At 39.1% G+C, this 21,013-nt stretch overlaps 1 protein-coding gene across 1 annotated transcript in view; it reads right to left on the reverse strand.

Moving 5' to 3' along the window:
* Positions 1–3,580: 3,580 nt before the first annotated feature.
* The window catches only part of CLIC4 (chloride intracellular channel 4), a 68,928-nt gene continuing 51,495 nt past the window's right edge, over positions 3,581–21,013 (reverse strand). The window contains exons 4-6 of the mRNA XM_081307572.1: positions 15,702–15,808; positions 7,700–7,881; positions 3,581–7,006 (exon numbers count right to left, since the gene is read on the reverse strand). Of these exons, the coding sequence (XP_081163698.1) occupies positions 6,842–7,006; positions 7,700–7,881; positions 15,702–15,808 (454 nt within the window). The 3' untranslated portion in view covers positions 3,581–6,841. The remainder of the gene's footprint in view (positions 7,007–7,699; positions 7,882–15,701; positions 15,809–21,013) is intronic.

The following is a 21,013-nucleotide window of genomic DNA, read 5'->3' on the forward strand; positions in this document are numbered from 1 at the left end:
TGTTGCCACTGCACCCAGCATTTCGAATTCTTTTTATTCTCTTGGCTTTAGTTGGAATGGTTTCTATTGACCATTCTTCAAGCACTAACCCTGATGTCTGCTGTTAAGCCATCCAGTGAGTTCCTTAAGTATTGTTTTTAAGTTTTTTTTTTAATGTATTGAGGTTATTACAAACTTCAGAATTCACAATTCACCCTAAATTTTAGATGTAAAGTTAAATGACTTTTAATAAATTTATGGAGATGAACCTCCAACAGCACAATTCATTTATTTCTTAAAAATATATTTTAGATGATATCTGAATCAAACTTTTTAATTCAAATACAAGGAAGGAAACCACATTACTAACTGACACTCAACCTGTCAATATACTAATTGTTCAAAATTTTAACAAGGCAAATTGTCCCCTTGCCATACTTTTGTTATAATTCAGGAATCAGAAAGTTTGTATTTTTAAATTGAAGGATCCAGCCATTTTTAGTATATTCACAAAATGTGCAGCCTCCACAATCATCTAATTCCAGAACATTTTTATCTCCAAAAAATAAAACCCCGTACCCAGTAGCAGGCTTTCCCCATCTCCTCCAGCTCCCAGCAATCATTAACCCATGGCCTCGGGAGATTTGCCTGTTGAGGACACTTTAATAAGTGAACTCATGCAGCACGTGGCATTTCTGGGATCCTGCATGCTGCGGCCATGTGGACACCACACCTCTTCATGATTCACTAGTGTTCGCCTGCAGCTATTGCACCTGCATTTATCCATTCATCAGATGGACCTTGGTTGTTTCCATTACTGGGCCATCTTGCTCAGTATCCTGCTAGGAGCATCCATGTGTGTGACATGGGGACATGTTTCAATCTTCCGGGTGTAAGTCCCAGAATGGACGTGCTGGGTAGATATGAAGCTCTCCCAAGCTGTTCTCCAAAATGGCTCTGTGTCACTTTTGCCAACAGCAGTGTGAGCTGTCATTTCTCCACACCCTTGTCAACACACTGTGACCACCTTCTCGCGTCCAGCCATACTAGTGGGGTGAAGGATTTCAACATGGGTTTAGTTTACATTCCCCTAATGATTAAAAATGGTAACATTTTTTTCTTTGTGCGTGACATGGTTTGCATATGCTTCCAGTGTGTCCCTGGGTTGGAGGCTTGGTCCCCAGTTTGGCGATATTGGTCGATGGAGGAACCATTAAGAGATAATGCCTAGTACAGGTCACTAGGTCATTGGAGCCACTGCCCTTGGAAGGAATTGAATTAATTTCTTGTTCTCTTGGCACCTTCATTAGTTCTTAAAATAAGGTTATTGGAAAAGAGCAGGACTGGCCCCTCCCTCTGTCTGGCTTCCTGTCTTGCTAGGCGATGGCTCTGCTTCAAACACACTTGCTACTGTGACGCCATCTGCCAGAAGATCCTCACCTGAGCCAAACTGAGGACAGTGCTGGGCTCTGAACCTCCAAAACCGAGTGCTAAGCGAATCTCTTCTTTTCTTTACCAAATATCCAACCTCAAGTATTTTGTTACAGCCATGGAAAATGAACAGATGTTTTATGAGTCATTTGTGTGTCTTCTTTGAAGAAATGTCCATTCAGATTCTTTGCTCATTTTTTAATTGGGTTATCTTTTTGAGTTGTAAGAATTCTTCATATATTCTGGATACGAGATCCTAATCAATAATCCACACTATTTAGAACAATTCCATCATCCCCAAAAGATCCTGTTTGCGTCAATTCCCTTTCGCCCCCAGCACTAGATCACTAAAATGTGTTGTGTTTTGGACATGTCCTTTTCCCTAATGAAAATATTGTGAGATTACAGGAGACGTTCCTCTGCCTTTTAGAAGCCCTCGGCTTAGCTTCTAGTCTGTCATGTGCAGCTCTGGAGTTCAGGAAAAAAAAAAAAAAAAACAGAAAACTGCACAACTGTAAGAAAATCAGCTGTACATCTGGGTGTCCTGGGTTTCCAATGTGCCCTTCTAGGTGGGCCAAAACCCTCAGTTCTGGGCCCAGAACCCACTGGGGAGAAACCAGCCCGGCCACGAGGAGGGCCTGCCTTTCTGCGTTCCAACCCAGGGAGTCTCCCGTTTAGGTGGTGTTCTGGTGCGTGTTATTGTGGTGTCTGAACCCAGGCCCCCTGCGCTGTGTTGCAGTACACTGTGCTGCTGTGGCCTCCCACGTCCTGCCCATCAATTTATTCTTTAATAAATCCTTGCATCTTATCGGACAGGCTTCCTTTCTCACCCCTCTCCCACGTGTGGGTATCTGGGGGCAAAACATTGTTGAGGTTTTGTTGGAAAATAGTTTGGGTTTGAAATGTCTCCCCAAAGACCATGTTAAAGGCGTGGTTGCAAGCCTGTGGGAGGTGATGGAAACCTTAGGACATGTGCTCTTAAAGGGGACACTGGGGCCCCCTGCTCACCAGGCGCCATAAGGTGAAGAGGCCTCCTTTGCCATGTGCTGCCACAGGCCCAAAGCAACAACAATCACAGGCTGAAAGTGCTGAAATTATGCGCCAAAATAAGCATTTCATTTATGAGTTGTTTATGTTACCTTTTGTCCCCGTGATGGAAAGCGAACTGAGATTCTTATGCTTTTTGAGTTCTCCAACCATGAACATGGTATACCTGTCCAGGGAGCAGAGTTCTGTTAGGCCTTTCAATATCTGGTGATTTTCTCCATAAAGGAAGAAAATCCTTTGTCAGATTTGATCCTAAATAGCTTAGGGTTTAGTGTCTTTTCGATCCTTTGAAGCACTTTGTTTTTCAGAACAATAAATTCACAAATCTCTAAAAGCTCTAAGAGGCACACACATCCTGTTTTTTCTCCATCATCTAGGTTTCCTTCAGAAGAAATCAGTGTTACCAACTTTAACTGTTAATGTGGCTAACATTAGTATATAGTGACTCTATTACTATATGTAATAGGACTTTTGTTCCTCAGTATTGCATAAAAAAATCCAGTTGAATTCTTAGTATTCCTAACCTAACAATCTGTAGGTCATTTGGGGTTTTACACATACACACATATGCCTGCATAGAGGAGTCATTTTGTCACTTCTTTCTCATTCCTTATTCTGTTACTGTCTTATTGTGCTGGCTAAGATGTCTCTAGATGAAGTAGCTATGAAATGTAGTTTAGCTGTAGCTGTAATTGACAGGGGGCAACTCTTATCCCTAACTTTAATGAGAAGTCTTCTTTCACATGACATTTGCGGTAGGTTCTTGGTTGAAGTCGTCATCTTGTTAAAATACTGGTCCTATTTTGATAATCAAGTATCATGACAGCTTTTTTTAAACACTTTTAAATATATTTATTTTATTTATTTTTATGTGGTGCTGAGGATCGAACCCAGGGCCTCTCACATGCGAGGCGAGCGCTCTACCGCTGAGCCACAACTCCAGCCCCTCATGAAAGTTTTTAACAAATTATTATCCACACCTACTGAGTTGATCATATGGATTTTATTTTCCTTTAACTTATTAAATGTGCTGAATTGCACATTCATAGAAAAAATAGTCTCAAAAATACTTCTACCCCAAGTTTTTATTTATTCTCATGAGGGAGAAAAAAAGAATACTGTATGATAGTGAAAATATATTTTATTTTTTGAATATAATAGCTGCCAGCAATATACTGGTGTTGATGTTCCAGAGAGAGAAAAGAAAATACAAGCACTCAATAATAAGCTTTCATTTGCCTACTCAGGAAATTCTAAAGAAAATACTCCAATTCTGTTTAACCTTATGGCTTGGGGAGTTTTGTTTTTCTCCCTTGATAAAAATATAATTTTGGATGCCCCAACCTTGATAATCTGTAAAGGATGGAATTTTTAAAGCCTATAAATATCAACAATGAATGCTTCCCTCCCTTTGAATTAAATATTGATTGTAACCGGTGTAAGAAATTGGTGAATCAATTAGTTTGATGAAATGTGTATCAAAATGTTCATGAAAAAATAATTTCTATTTCTTCTCATTTTTACTTTGTAGATACTTTCTAAATGGGTTTTTCTTTAATGCACAGAAATTTTAAAACTATCTGCATGCAACTCTGGAGAGGCTCAAAACTCAACAGAAATAAAAATGTCTAAATTCTAGAACTGATCCACTCAGTGTAAGAATAAACATCAGAAATCTCTTAATTGTACACGGATTGTTCAAAGGGTTAGAGTTGTGAAAGCCAAAGTTACCAAAAAATAAAACCTTATCTGAATTTTACTGAAAATTTGAATCTAAATTTTAAAAAAAAAGGAAGTCTATAGACTTCCAGTTATAACTGGAATAGTACAGAGCTTCCCAACTGTTTAATAAATTTCTCAGTGTCCCTTGGAAAATAGTGAGACTGTCCATTCAGACTGCAATCTCCTCAAAGAAGTATAACAAAATGAAGAGGAATTACTTTTTAGCTGTAGAAATAAAATCAGATGATTTCCATACATCAAGCCAAATACTACACGAATTGCCAAGAACATTGTTATGTCCCAAGTTTCTCAAGACTGAGCTAGGCTCCCTCCCCAGACACAGGATGGAGTAAAAACTTGTGCGGGCTCTTACCAGCCGTGATGTAGTTGCCACTGACTAACTTCCTTGGTAGAAAAATAAAATCAGTCTTTCTACAGAGAAAAATAATTCTGCCTTCATCAAAGTCAGAGAAGACTGGCCTTTCTTGGACAGGCGGAGGGAGAGTGGAATCACTGGGGAATAAAAACAACGGAGAGAACAGATGCCCACAGGGAGCTGTTTCTGAGGGGCTCTTGGTCACCTCTGTCTCAGGATGGCAGTGCTGTTCCTCTAGGTGCCCGACTCTGTCTGCCTGGCCCACCATTCTCTGAAAGAACAGACACCCTTCTCTTAAATCTTCCTCGTGCTTTAAGCTAATAGGTGTGGTTCGGTATCACCCGGAGGCCACATTGTCATGTTTAAAACGTGAAGACTGCAGGGTGCTGAGGCCTGCTGTGCCCTGGTGCAGATGGGACACCTGCACCCACCAAAGCCACTGCCACCCAGACTCTCGATGGGAGCTGGACAGAACTTCTTTCTGGAACCAGGTAAATCATCCAAGACAGGGGCTTAGACTTTTGATCAGCAATAGGAGCACCGCGAAAGGTAAGGTAAAGGAATCTCCCTGAGCCAAATGGATATAATATGGAGCTTTTTCTTATCTTCCTATACTAAGCTAATTACTGACAGGTTAAAGAATGCAGTTGTGCTTATAAAAGTCAGGCTGCTTCCATAAAACCAGTGCTTACTAAATGTCACCGTATCAAAGGGGAGAAAACATTGCCATCTTAAAGCAATATTCTTAAAATCCTTAAAGCAAATTAAAAAATAAAAATAAAAAAGAAAGAAAGAAGAGCCCATGGAATAGCACATCTTAAACAAGTTGGGTACACAAACATTATTACAGTCACAGCCACAGTCTTTGGAGCAGTACTAAGAAAGTCCACCTTGGTTTTGTTTTGCTTTGAATAAATGAATAAAACACATAGCAAACTTTTGTTCCACTTTCACCAAGTTCATTCTTGTTAGAGCACAAATAATTTCTAATTTAGGACTTCCCATTTAAATAACAAAGTCAAAAGTCCATACCTAGAGTGCTATTCCTCAATTAATGCAGCTGCAGAAAAATCTAACTCAAGGAAGCACAGACTGAGATCAGGCCAAGTGGGTGAACACACCCTCACCCTAACACTCAACCTGCCTACACAGAGCGAACCACCTTCTGTGCAAAGCCCCACAGTAAATGGGTGGTGCGAGAGTTGGTAATGTGTGCTTTATGGGTCTCGAAACAGAATGGATAATGCACTCTCCAGATTTAATCTACATTAAATATGCTTTAGAAACAAAATATACTTGACATTTTGACAAACCCATTCTACATTCTTTAGACTAACTTCTGTACTCGTTAACTTTTACATTTCTAATCACTGCACGGCTAGAGCTACGTCAGCTATGTGTCAGTGTATGTAGTGCTCAAAAATATCTACAGACAGCAGGGCGTATGGTTACCTAAAAAGGACCTTTTTAAAATAAAGAAGGTGATACTCTTCCAAATGAATGGCACTGGGCAAAACACACACAACCAACAACACATTTAGAGTGTCAGGTGCCCATCTGTTCCTCTTCTAAGGACAAAATGCTTGTGATCTTGAGAATACCATCCCTCCCTCTAAACTTTCACCTTCCACATAGCGTCAGATGTTACAATTTGTATGAAGGATAAATGATTTTAGACAAAACTAAAAATCTGTCTACAAAAGAACAGCAGGATCTGTAGTGACTTTCTGTAGCGGGCGCTCTTCTCTGGCGGTGGTGTCTTTCAGGACGTATCTAGGATAGACTCAACTGAAAGAGTATTTCTGATACAGTAGCAATCCTTTCATATACTCTTACTAAATATTACAAAATTCCAAAAAATACATAAATATTTCATGTACCACGTATTATGCACCAGCTTGCGGCTGACCGATGTCATGGCTACTATCTTAACAGTTACACACTGCACCTCAAAAGTTCTGCCATCTGTGCACAGAATGGTGAGGACTCCAGAGAGATGGCACACTGCCTCTCACCTGGAGGGTTGTGATGGAGGGTCTCCAAGTTAGAGGACAGGAGGACACTACTGGAAGGGAGGGCAGGCAGGGTGGGAGGATTGTAAAATAATACTGCTTAGGAGTGTACACTTTAAGATAACTACTATACCTTGTCTATCCTTGACCCTAATCTTGAATAACTGCATGTTCATGCAAAACACATTTCTACTTTATAGGAAGATGAGCAGTCTGTTAGGAAAAGCGTATTCTTAGGGGAAGATCTGAAGACATCTCTCTCGTAAGTGCTATTTTATTTGGTAAGTCTTTTGGCAACATCACTGTAAGCTATTTCAACCTCCTTATCACTGGGACAGGTATTGGTAAACTCATCCCGACTATAGGCATTAGTTAGGTATCTCCAGATGCCAGTCATTCCTTTTGGAATATCAAAGTTGCGATATTTTTTGGCCACCACCTGAAATACAAAGAGATCCAAAGTCAACATACACTTTCCATGTCTCATAAAGTAGACACGTCTGATTTTAGAGCACATTATTAAGTCTCTGTCACCATCATTCTAATTAGACTTTTAAATAATGACTAAGACTGCAAGCTACACCAGGGACTCAGAAATGTAATAGCGACTATAAATGAGCACTAGGGCCCCCAGAGACAGAGCTAAGTCTAACCCACTGGGTAAATGCTTTTTAAAACACGTGCTACTTAGAATTGTTCTTCTATCTTAGAGCTTTATACACAACCAATGCTCCTCACTGTTCTGTCTAGCACAGTGTCTCCCATCAGACACACTCAGTATTTTTTGACTGGAATAGAAAAAGCCAGGTGATCACAGAGCAGAATTTGACAAGGGAAGCCAGTGTAGCAAACTCCAGTCAGACTTACCTATTATGTTTTTGAATATTTACTCAGAGAAAAGAATAAGCAAAATATTCCTCTTTATCAAATGCCTCAATTTTAAGACATGTTTTCCATTTCATTACCTCTGAGTGTTTCAGCTATGCCTAAGCCGCACTGAGTGACACTATTTGGGGACTTCCTACTCGTATGGAAGACCACCGGAAAAGCTTTAGCATAAAGGAAGTGCTAGCCCGGTAAGGTAAACCTGACGTTGGGCCTAAGGGCGGCGACACACCCCCAACAGGCCCACCTTGACGATGTGCAGTTTGGGCAGCAGGTTGCAATCAGCCAGTGTCATTTCATTGCCATCCAGGAATTTACGCGTAGAAAACTTAATGTCCTCCATGCTGTTCTCGTCAATTTCATCAGGGAGGGGAGAATTCAGATACTCGTCCAGTTTCTGCAGTGTTTTCAAGAGTCCCCTCTCCAGCGCTGAAAAAAAGACCAGACACTGTAAGAAAAAAACGACCTACGCCTAAGGAGAAGCGCTTTCAGTCAGTAACTACCCAGCTCTGACACCTCTCCTGCGGAGCTAGGTGGACGAGGCTCCGCTCTCCTGGAGCTTGTTTACAGGATGTTCAAGTAAAGAGACAAATAAGCTCCAGACTGTCGGGCAGTGGTCCCTGTAAAGCCTTGTTCATCACCAAATGCCCACACATGGACACACTGCAGCCCAACACGGTGGATGCCTAAACTGCAAAAATGAGTGGGGAAGGGCAAGTGTATTAACGTGAATCTACATAAGAAACTCTTGTAGAGACAGAGATTGTAGTTCTCAACTTTAAATCCTGTTCCACCAGGAATATTTGGATTTATCACAAAGAAATGTGTTGAGAAACATCAACACCTGCACAAACAATTCGAGCAGAAAACCTAGGGATTTTGCACTGTTATAATACACAAGAAGCCAAGAATAGCACTATCTTACATGAAAAGCACAAGGGTCAGATTAAAGAGTTGGATTTATAATACTGAATCAAGAGTGTCTTTAAGAGTCAAATAGATGAAGATGCTACAACTTGCTGGGTGTGGTGGCGCACACCTGTAATCCCAGCATCTCAAGAGGCTGAAGCAGAAGGATCACAAATTCAAAGACAGACTTAGCAACTTAGTTATCATTTCATTTCTAATTTGGTGACTGCTTGTGAAGGATTATCAATTTTGTTTCTATTTCATTACATTCTGCCCTTGATCATTTCCTTCCTCTGCCTTACTGGGTTTAATTTGCTAATCTCTGCCCACCCCCCAACTAAACTCTCAAGGTGGATATTTTTAGATTACCAATATTTAGCTCTTCTTCTTTTCTAATATACCCACTTTAGAGCCACAAAATCCCTCTCTACACAGCTTTTGCCACACACATCTGATAAATTTAGATATATTTTCATCATTTCATTCTTTTTCATTTGTGGGATATTTAAAAATGTACCGCTTAATTTTCAAGCAAAAACTTTCTAGCTATACTTTTGTTATTTTCTTTGGCCAGAGAAAACATGTTTTATAATTTCAACTTTTTACCAGGGATTGAACCCAGGGGTGCTTAACCACTGAGCCACACCCCAGCTCTTTTTATGTTTTATTTAGAGTCAGGGTCTCACTAGGTTGCTTAGGGCCTCACTAAGTTGCTGAGATGCTGGCTTTAAACTCTCAGTCCTCCTGCCTCAGCCTCCCATGCCGCTGGGATTATAGGCACGTGCCACCTTACCACCAATTTCAACATTTTTTGAAAGCTTTTTAGATTTGCTTTTTGACAGAGCTTTACTGTCACTCTTGATAAGTATGCCATGTACATTTGGAAAACAAAAGTATATTCCTAAGTTGTTGGGTAACACACTAACACACAAAGAGTTAAATTTATTTATGTGCCATTCAGTTCTTACAATTTCTCACTGACTTCTTCTTTTGGGCAATTCTAATAGTTACAAAGGGGGGTGAGTTAAAATGTCTATGATTGTGAGTTCTCTTTTAGCTTTGTCAATTTGCTTTATATGTAAATTTCAAAATGTATATGTTAGTTATTTACTAATATACAGAGGTATTTTATCTTCTTGGTAAATTTAAGACAGTTTGAAATATGCTTCATTACTTATAATGCTTCTTTCCTTAAATTCTACTCTGTCAAAAACAAACAAACAGCAACAACAACAACAACAAAACCAACCAACTACTTTGTCCAATATCGGTGTAAATTTGCATTTTCTTTTGGTTAGCTTCATACTATTTCATATTCAATTTTCCTGGATCAATATTCTGTATGCTTCACAAATAAATATATTCATTTTTGTTTATAAGTAATATATTTTAATCCCACAAATTTTGTATTTGGAATATTAAACCATTTATACTTAAGGCAATCACTAAAAAATCTGGTTTAAATATGTCAACACATTTTTACTGTTGTTTTCTTTCTTTTCTTCTTCTTTTTTTAATGTGCTTGCTAGAGATTAAACCCTGGCCTTAAACATGCTAGGTAGATTTCCTACCAACTAAGCTAAATCCCAGCCTACATTCTGTTTCCTACATGCCACCTATTCTGGTTTGTTTGTTTTTGTTTTGTTTTGTTTTTCTTTTGCCTTTTTCAGGATTAAGATTTTTCACATTATTGCCCCATTTCCCCCTCTATTAGGTAATTATACATTTCTTTACCAGCCACTGTTTCTTTGGCTTATTAAAATTTGATCATAACTGTTAGGACTTCCAGGCAAGAACCTTAGAACAATTAACCCCACTAACTGACTTCCTGATCTGTAGGCAACATTGTCAGTTTTTAAAACTACACATGCATTTTAATTTTTAGAAGGCATTACTAAGTTGTATGGACAGTACTCATTTATATTTATACTATTTCTTGTTTTTCATTTTTTCCTACGTGTTTGAACCTGAAATTATTTTCTCTCTCTGTGAAATCTACTTTTAGTATCTTTTTAGTGTGGCTCTGCCAAGGTGAATGAATATCCAGCTTTGGCTTACTTAAAATGTCTATTTTGCCTTCACTTTTTAAAATCCATAAATAAAAAAACTAATGTCTTAATCATTGCATTCTTATAGTATTTTTCAGCTAAAAACCTTGAACTTTTAAATACTAAAGGAGCTGATTCTCATTGCATAGGAAGAGTAGATATTAAACTATTTTATAGATGAAGAAATAAAGGAGTAGCAATTTCAAATTATTTTTAGCATCAAAGAAAAGAGATTCAAAATTTTGGAATCTGACTTGGTAAGACTTGGAATTATCAACTGAGTGCTGAGTTCCAGAGATTCACAGACAAGGCAGCAAGAGAAAGTCGTCTGGTTCAGCAAACACGGGACTCTGAGGCTACACATTTTGAAGCTAGATACAATATTTGGATGTATTTGCTTCCACTTAGTATTTCACCATTCACAGAATTTTGATTTGCCTTCTTTTAGCTGTCTTTTTTTTTTTTAAAGAGAGAGTGAGAGAGGGAGAGACAGAGAGAATTTTAATATTTATTTTTTAGTTTTCGGTGGACACAACATCTTTGTTGGTATGTGGTGCTGAGGATCAAACCCGGGCCGCACGCATGCCAGGCGAGTGCGCTACCGCTTGAGCCACATCCCCAGCCCCTTAGCTGTCTTTTATATAACTTTTAAAGATATATAAATAAGGGTTGGAGACAAAGCTCAGGGGAACAGCACTTGCCTAACATACATGATCTAGGTTTGATCTCCAGCACCACCATTAAATAAAGTCAGATAAGTGAAGATATTTGTACTTGACTGTTATATATTTTCAGGAATAAGGTACGTGCTGCATATTGCTATAAACACAAAACCACCCTCTTAAAATGTAAAAGAAAAATTGATAGGTAATTGATAGGTGCTTAGGTAAATACCAAATTGTAGCGTATTATCTCAAGTGATGTGACAAGTTCACAGGTCTACACATTTTATTAATAAAAGGTAATAGCCATGATCAATTAGCTTATTTCATAGAGAAAATAGATAAGCAGCAGAGGGCACTGGAACCCAGAAAAATTAAAGGTAAGAAACTAGGAGAGCTCAATTGGAACTGGAGAAGTAACTGGGATTCAAGCCATTTAAAAATAAAAGATCAAAATGCAAAGCAATAGATCTAACCTATTATGAATTGCATGCAAGCTAATGATAACACATACATCTAGCTGAAATGTGAAGTTCATAAATTAACAGAAGAATGCAGGTGAGAAATAGCTAGGTTCAGTAAGGAGTCCAGGGCATGATGGAGAAATTTTCACAGTTGTTGTTCTTAAAAGGAAAAAAGAAAGAGGAGACAGGGTAGGCTCCCAAGACTTTCAAGAGCCAAATGGAAATAGACGAATTAGTCTGACACAATTTTATGTGTCTACATAACGTACGGCCGACAAAACAAACAAAAACAACCACCAATGGGTACCAACACCATCATTGGATGAGCAGTAAAGTTTTGAGACTATCACAAAGGAGTACGGTAGTTCAGATAAAGAAAATGTCAAGATTAACCACTAGAAGGCAGCAGCAGGCCATGAGAAAGTAGCTCCTTATCTTGAAATTAATAGGTTGCTACCACCTTTCTTTTCCTTTTTCTTCTTTAGCTTGCACATGAGAGAAAACAACCTTTGACTTTCTGAGTTTGGCTTATTTCAATAAACATAATGTCCATTTTCCTGCAAATGACAGAATTTCATTCTTCTTTGTGGCTGAATAGAACTGCACTGTGTGTATATACCACATTTTCTTTACCCATTCCTCTACCGGTGGACACGTAGGCCGATTCCATAGTTCGGCTATTGTGAACTGGGCCGTCATAAGCATGGGTGTGCATGTGTCACTGCAGTATGATGACGTTAATTCAGGAGTGGTATAGCTGGGTCATATGGTGGTTCCATTCCTCCTCTTTTGAGGACTCTATGCTGATTTCCATAGCGGTTGTACTAATTTACAATCCCACATCAGTGTCAAAGTGCTCCCTTCCCTTCCTTCTCGTCAGCATTTGTTACTGTTTGAGGTCTTGATGGCTGCCATTCTAACTGGAGTGAGATGAAATCTCAGTGTAGTTTTTGATAAACTACTGCTAGTTTTAATAGAGGGAACTCTTGCACAATTTTTAAAGGCTAGGTTATGCATTGGCAGGAAACAGAGGAATAATGAGTATTTACTGATGATTAAATATAGAATGCAGTTTTGTAGTTACAATGATGAACGGCCATCCTCACTCCCACTTCACTAGAGAGGAAGAGTGGGGGGGAAGGGGGAGGGAGGGAGGGAGAAAGCAGCAGGCAGACAAGGGTGGGAGTGGTCTTGGGGGCAGCAGAAAGTAAGGGAAGGCGTGGATCTTGAATAAAAAGGAAACTCATAAGAATCTCCAGATTCCTTGTCTCCATTTAAAAACAGGAATTTGGACACCATGAAATACACCTCAGAACACATAATGGTAGATTTCAACAATGATAAATTCATTTCTCTCTTAAGAATAGTATAACTACCCACAGACTAGTTCTACTTGGGAGCTTAGTAAATTACCTAAATCAATGAAATCACAGGACTGAAAAAAATTTAGGAGATTTGAGACAGGTCGTACCTAATCCATTCCTACAAAAGGAATTACCATGGGGCTGGGGATGTGACTCAAGCGGTAGCGCACTGGCCTGGCATGTGTGCGACCCGGGTTCGATCCTCAGCACCACATACAAAGATGTTGTGTCCACCGATAACTAAAAATAAATATTAAAAATTCTCTCTCTCTCTCTCCCTCTCTCTTAAAAAAAAAGGAATTACCATTCATTTCTCTTTTAATGCTTAAAAGGTCACACAAACTTGTACTATCAATCAACTTGGGCCTGTCACCAAAAGAATTACATACTTTGTCTATCATCTAGCTAGCTAGCTAACAGCTTCCCTTTATCCTATTCTTTAAATCTTATTTGTTTACTTTGTACCCCAATCTCAGCACTGGCCCCTGCTCTGCAAAGCTGGGGCATCCAGGAATCTAATCCCTTACTTAGAAGTAGGTTCTCAAAGGTCTTAAAATTGTCTACACATATTGGATTTTATAAAATATTTAATAAGCTGATAAAACTAATCAAAAACTTGTCTACTCGTGACTTTTCATGTAAAAATGCCAAACCCATCTCTGCATGGATTACCGGTATTTGGGTGAGTGTATGGGGGAATAGAGAGATGGATCACGAATTTCCTAGGCTTATTAAAGGCATTTGATTGCACTAAACAGAAAAGAGGCATTCAACAACATACATAAGGGACACCCACTGAGCTCCAGAGTGACTTAGAATACCGTTTTTTAAAGTTTCATGGCAGTGACAAGTCCCTGTAGGGAGGAGTTGCTTGGCAACAGGAGTTCTCATTTACCAATAGGTTATTTAATACAAAGCCTCAGCAGTTCTGAACGGTGTGATCCACTGCTGTTTGTCCTTACTGGTTACAGCACTCTGAAGGCAGCTGAGTGTAGGTGGCTACTTGAGGCAGTAACAAATTGATAGGAAAAAATAGAATACAGAGTTATACTTAAGTGAGTCACTTTTTCTTCCCTAACCTTATCCCTCAAAGAAAAAGCAAACTCATTTTAATCCCCTTTCTCCCAAGTGTCAGAAGAAATTCAGCCACCCTCCAGCCCTCAAAAGCCACACCAAGAAATAAAAAACATCATAAACTTTAAGAGCTCAAAGAACTGTTCAGCAAGAGGATCTGGGTATAAAAGGACAGTCCGATGAAAAAACACTGGACAGCAGGAAGACACCGCAGGCAGGAGCAGGAGTTCCGACACACATGTGCTTAGTCAGTTAAAGACAAAGAGCCAATTACTAAAGAAAATTGCTCCCAAACCAAGGCAGCCACTGGAACACGTTATAAATAGACACAATCCATGCCTAGGCACTAAAATCCCCCCTTTTCCCCTTCACTGGAGAAAAACATTTCATACAGGGAATATTATTCCAGAAACCAAGGGAAGAAAACAATTGAAATTCAATACTAAATTATAAAAATGCTATAATATTAAAATTTAATTATAAAATATAGTCTGAAAAGTTTGGAACTGCCTACTAAAATAACATAAGGAAATTAGCAGTGTTTCAATCTTTAAAAAGATGTTTTGTCCTGTCACCAGCACGGACGTGTCCCCCATTTGGTACTCCGCCATATACACCCAAAACCCCACCTTCGATACCAAACTAAACTATGATGAAGTAAAGCATCTTTAGAAGCTAGTTTTTCCGGTTATCGCTACAACTTTTAAGTAAACACTAGCATTCCCTCTGTACGGTTTTCTATAGAGAGAACGATGCTTCACATTGCAAAGACAGGAAAATGAGAAATTACCAAATGGTATATGTCAGACAATGCTGATTAGAAGGGGCCTCTTTCAAAGAGACTTCCTTTCACTATATGTAAGTTTGGTAAATGAAATAATAGAAGTATCTTTTAATAAAAATTTAAAAACTGCCTCTGTACTACCTAAATAATTCTATGAAAATATCACTTGAAACAAAACTTTTATGTTGCAGAGAAATCTGGAAGGCTGTTGAATCTAATTATGGTCTAAAAGCAACTCTTTTATTTATTTGTTTGTTTATTTATTTATTTTTAAAGCGATTCTTGAAAACTATTTTTTAAGGGTAATAAGCATTAAAAAAAATCATCCAGGCTGATTTTAGGCTGCTGGTACCCCAAAATAAAAGATTTAGCAATAGTTTAAGTTAAGCTAAATCAATCCATTTCAGGGATGGGTATACAGCTTAATAGGTAGAGTGCTTGCATTGCATGCACAAGGCCCTGGGTTTAATCCCCAGCACCACAAATATAAATAATATAAATATAAGTATAAATAAATATATAAATATATATCATAAATATACAATAAATATATTATATATATATATATATATATATATATATATATATCAATCCATTTCAAACCATCACAACCACATAATCCATTATTTTCTATTCATCTTCATTCTTTACATATTTCCCTTCACAAAAACTTCTCAAAAGAATATAAGAACAATTTCATTCAATATGTATCTTGTCATGTATCTATTCTGCGCAGGGTGTTGGGGCATTAGGTAAAAAAGACAGAAAAACAGCAACTTAAGGACTATTCCAGTTTATCATCAAATCTCTGGTCAACTCTAAAAGATGCTCTTAATGCTTATGGGAATTCCAAGTGTTCATTTATAATCACTGTCACAACACTAGCTTTTGTTTATTTATTTATTTGCTGTGATGATTCAATTTTGTTTTGTTTTGTTTTTTACCTTCATTAGCCTCTGGCCTTGAATTCTTGATATACGCAGAGAATTTGGCAAAGATGTCCATTCCAGCAGTATTTGATTCTGGGTGTTTTGGTGAAAGCTTTAAGTACCTAAATAGAAAAGGTGACAGTGTGTTACAGAGCCTTCAAAGATGCATTAGCATAAGTTCTGTCTATCAACAAAGAACTGTGCTAGCTCTCCTACAACACTTATTACTGTAAGAAAAGCCATCATTTGTTTGCTATGATATTTTAAAAATGTTTTTTCCTTAGGAAACAAAGCTCTGCACAGTGTTTTTGCTCACATGTTAATATTCTTGGCAACAAAGGCCATTCACATGCCACCTCCATTTGATAAATTAGAACACTATGGAGACGGTAGACTTGTTATGTGATTCCTCCCAAGCCAAGAGGCATGAGAGAATGAGACCTCTGGAGAGTACTGTCCAAGAGAACTTTCTGTGATGATGGAGATACTCCACATTCTCACGGTCCAGTGTGGACGTCATCAGTGCCAGTGACTGTCTGAATACAAATTTAAATGAATCACAATAAAATGAAATTAAAAATTCACTTCCTCAGTTGCACTAGTCACATTTCAAGCACTCAGTAGTTACGAGATAGCACAGCTCAGGTGCCTTCTCATACATCTTTAGTTGTCCACGCACTGAACCAGGCCTGCACAGGTACCAGAGATGCTGAGAGCAGGAAGAGAACCCAGGCTGATCTGGCGTTCTGATCACCCACGGCAGGTAGGCCTTCCACTGCACACGCTCACCCATACTTACCCAAACCTCCATGTTACATATTCCATACTACATTTATAAGGGCATCAGTGAGCAGCAAAAAAAAATAAATGTTGGAAATGATACTGAGTGCTCTGGGGCACTGTTATAAAGTTTTCAACTCTGAGAACAGACATGACAGCAGCCTTTTGAAACATGTGTGTATTTTACATATTTAGATCTCAAACCCACATACTCAGTGCACATTTCTCATAATGGAAAACACATATGAAAAGGCCCAACCGGACATGTTCCCTTCAGGGCCAGCACACTCCAGAGTCAGGGCTGGAGGAATGCAACCTCCACCCCATTTCAGGGACGATGAATCAGCCAGAAGCCCTGTAAAATGCCACCGGAAAATGGACCAAAAAGCAGAAAAACTCTGGGGAAAAAATATTTTATACTGAACTAGTTATTTCAATCATTCGTACACTCGAAGATGCTGTCCTGCCATCAAAGACACAGGCGAGGCAGTCTTTAAGATACTGAGCTCAGTTGCAAGCTGTGTTTCAGTGCAGGTTTTAAATCACATTTCTTCTGTTCACAATTTTGATTTTAGGAAGAGATGTAGCTTCTAAAAATTGTGCACAATACTATACACTGGTAAGGGAGATAAACAATACCTGTTGAACACCTCTATGCTCCAGTTAACCTCCTTCTCAATAGATCTACACAGTCTCTAAGTAGCTCTCAATTTTTAATCTTAAATATTTCCCTTATAGACACAATGACGTAGTTTCTCAAAGAACAGAGTAAAGGATTTTCACCTTAATTTATGCATGTGTATGAATTTTTTCCCCTAACTATAAGATCTCCTACTGTGAGAAAGTATTAAATGTGTACTATTAGTTTAATGAATAAAACAGTATAGCTACACGAGATCATTCACCTCAAATCATAGTTGGCCTAAAAGAAAATTACATTCCTCAAGTTTACATATTTGGTCCCAAAAAACACTGAACAAGTTAAAAGTAACCACTAACAAAAACTCAAATTTCCTATCTTCAGGATCAGTGGGGATTTTTTTGTTTGCTTCTATTAGATTAGATTCTAGGGCTGGGGATGTGGCTCCAGCGGTAGCGCGCTCGCCTGGCTTGCGTGCGGCCCGGGTTCGATCCTCAGCACCACATACAAACAAAGATGTTGTGCCTGCCGAAAACTAAAAAATAAAGATTAAAAAATTCTCTCTCTCTCTCTTTCTCTCTCTCTCTCACTCTCTCTTTAAAAAAAAAAAAAGATTAGATTCTAACAGATAAATGAAATTCTAAACTAGTGGGTCCAAAATCATTTGCCAATTTTTCTTGCGCCTTCACAAAACACTAGATTTTAATTCCTCTATTATTAGTTTTAGCTTAGTCAAGCAATGATTTTCAATTATTGCGAGCATTCATTTTAATATTTCACAAAAAGGAAGCAAATAATTCATGAACTATGTGTCAACAACAGAACAGATATGAGCACCCAGGGCATCAGACTGAGTCTCAAACCAGCCCTTCAACTCATGGTGGACTAGCTAAGAATATTATAACCTTTTAGGGGAAAGAAAAAAAAAATCAATATTTTCTCCATTCTTGTATTAATATAAGAAAAAAACTGGCTATATACTGCCTATTGAATTATCCTTGTAAATTCTTTCCTTGTGTTTCTCATTTTTTAAAATTAGCTTAATGACGTAGTTTCTCACTGAACAAAAAGAGTAAAAGCTTAATCTTGGGCTGGGATATAGCTCAGTTGGTAGAGTGCTTGCCTTGCATGTAGAAGGCCCTGGGTTCCATAGCCAGCACCAAAAAATAAAAAATAAAAATAATTAAAAAATAAAATTAGCTTAACTTTTATAGAATTCTCCTCCAAATTTATCCTATTATCCTTCTATCTTTTTATAAGTACTTTGGTCAAGTATAGTTGAGTTAAAAACCCAAGTTTCAAAGGCAGAGTAGTTCAAGCAAGAGGGACTAAAAAAATACAGAACTGCTTTCGCAAGAGCAGGAAGGGAGCGCACTGTGGAACCTGTAGTCTCACACACCCGACTCTGAGTCAAGCTTTCCATCAGTCCCTAAATTTCAAACACTCCAGAGGAGACACTGCCTGGTGCCTGTATTTCGCTGTGACTAAACCAGGAGGCGTTCACATGGAAACACTGTGCTCAGCATCACCAGCGCCAAAGCCTTCTCATTAGAAATGCTGGGCTCCGGCCCCTCCGCGCCCCCACCCCGCACCCCGGCCTGCACCGCTCTCCTGCCTCTTCTCATCCTATCCAGAAAAAGGCAGCAAAGCACCAGGAGAGAAAGGGGCCAGCAGCCAGGGCGCTCCTGGTGCAAGCCACAGAGGAGCGCAGGCGGCGCCCAGCAACGGGTCTTCCACCGCTCCTGCACCCACAGCTCGGTCCCGTGGACAGCGCTCGCACTGTAGGCGACAGAGTCCACTCGGAGAAGGCATTCGCCACCCCAGCATGTTGAGGTAGGGACAGCCAAAGTCACACCTCACAGGCAGCTCACCCCCCCGGGACATTCATGACTTGCTGCCAACCGCCGGTGGGTCTCACTAGAGCAGCCTGGTAATGACCCACCTGGGTTTCTAGCCCACCCTTCCTCTAAACTTCAAGTTGGACTTCAATCTTGTACTCGTGAAGCACAATTCTGATCAAAGACTCACATTTTGCCTCTTTTATAAAAGCTAAACCCAATGAAATGAGAGGACAAAGCAGAGAACAGAGGAGACACGTTTTTAATAGCGTATCAACCTGGCTTTAAAGGTGGCCCAGCTCTGTCTGACACCACTAACTGGGAGAGGCTGGACAAAGTATTTGGATTGTTCATTTTTCAGTTTCTTTTTCAAGTCTATGTGGGAATTGAGATCACCCATAAAATAATCTTCAAAGCACAATACATGGTACACATTAGCACATGCATATTAGTAACACCAGCAGCATTAGCAGCGTCAAAAGTAATTTCTTCTATATAAAGTAAAACTTTATAACTTTACTCAGAAACTCTCTTCAGAATATAAACTACAACATATAAACAAGAAAAATACTCTAGAGAGAGTATGGCACCTTAAGAATACTCGAAACAGAAAGATTGGCATGCATTTAAACTGAAAGAAAAGACCATTTCTGTTTATAGTATCTCTTCAAATCTGCCCTCCCCCCCATGGGGCTGAAATTTCCATACAAAACAAAGCAAAATGAAAATGTTTGTTTCCATGGTCCAATTCAAAGCTCTGATGTCTTACAGAACAATGGATACCAAGAAACCATAATATGTTGATACCAGCGCTACCATTTCTCTTAATGTCAATGTCCTCTGGGAGAAGTAAGAAGGAATGATAAACATTCTTGATTTTTGGTTGGTGAAGAAGACTAGAAAGGAATATGGGAAAATGTCCATTTGACTAAGTGATGCATATATTATCAACACAATGATTTTAAAAACTTACACTTGGAGGAATTTAAACAATAAGTATTTAATACAGTGCTTTAAAACAAAATATAGTTTTCTTCATAGAGAATGAGTATGTCATTCAAACAGCTTCTCTACTTATAATTTAATGTCCACACAATGATCCACAGGTATGAGAGGAAGATCACTTTCAATCAAAGTCTGAGGACAAGTTGGCAAACATGGTACTTTTCAAGAATAAAAAGGGATCTAATCTACTATGTTCCATGTTGCAACAGGCTTTCAAAAGTTCCTAATGTGGGGCTGGGGATATGGCTCAAGTGGTAGCACGCTTGCCTAGCATGCATGAGGCACTGGATTCGATTCTCAGCACCACATAAAAATAAAAAAAATAAAATAAAGATATTGTGGCCACCTAAAACTAAAAAGAAAATATTAAAAAAAAAAAGTTCCTAATGTTTCCCTATTGATGTGTCTAAAGCTTTCCTTCACATTTTACAAAGATCTCAGTTTTGATGTACGGGTATTCTAATCACAGCACGGCCTGGAGGAAAAATTAAGACAGTTTTATTAACATTGGTCTGGAGACACTTTATTGGAGGTTCAGGGCAGTTAGAAAGTCTGGGGAAAAGAGATAAAAGAAGCCTGAAGCTCTTAGAAAGAAGGCAGGCAGGCGGGGGACAGGCTTTTGGAATTATATAAAAAGGATTAAGAGAACGCAATCTTGGGGTTGGCACGGGATTGCCAAGCGGGGCCACTCTGCTCCCAGGGGACAGGGAGCTGGCTGCCGAGGAGGCTCATTACTCCACTAGGACAGCCTTCCTTCTCCACCAAGCCTCACCGCCAGCTCCCGCCAGCCTCCAGCTCCCCAAAAGAAACACTGTTTCCTTAAAATGAGTCTTGCACCCTAAAATGCCTGCCACTCTTCATGCATCTGCTATCATTTTTTTCCCCTATAAATCAGGCTTAGTGCGGGCGCTGCCCCTTTTCCAAAGCCTTTCTTGCTGCCACTCACCACCCTCACCCAACCCCTCCCACTCCTACTGAGGGTACCAAGTGAAGGCAGGGATGTGTCACATTCGCTAGTGTATCTAGACTGTTTTGTTGCCCGGTAACTGCAGAATGAATGAAGG

The sequence above is a fragment of the Spermophilus citellus genome, assembly GCF_964194105.1.
Source record: "Spermophilus citellus genome assembly, chromosome: 9".
In the NCBI taxonomy this organism is placed as follows: domain Eukaryota; kingdom Metazoa; phylum Chordata; class Mammalia; order Rodentia; family Sciuridae; genus Spermophilus; species Spermophilus citellus.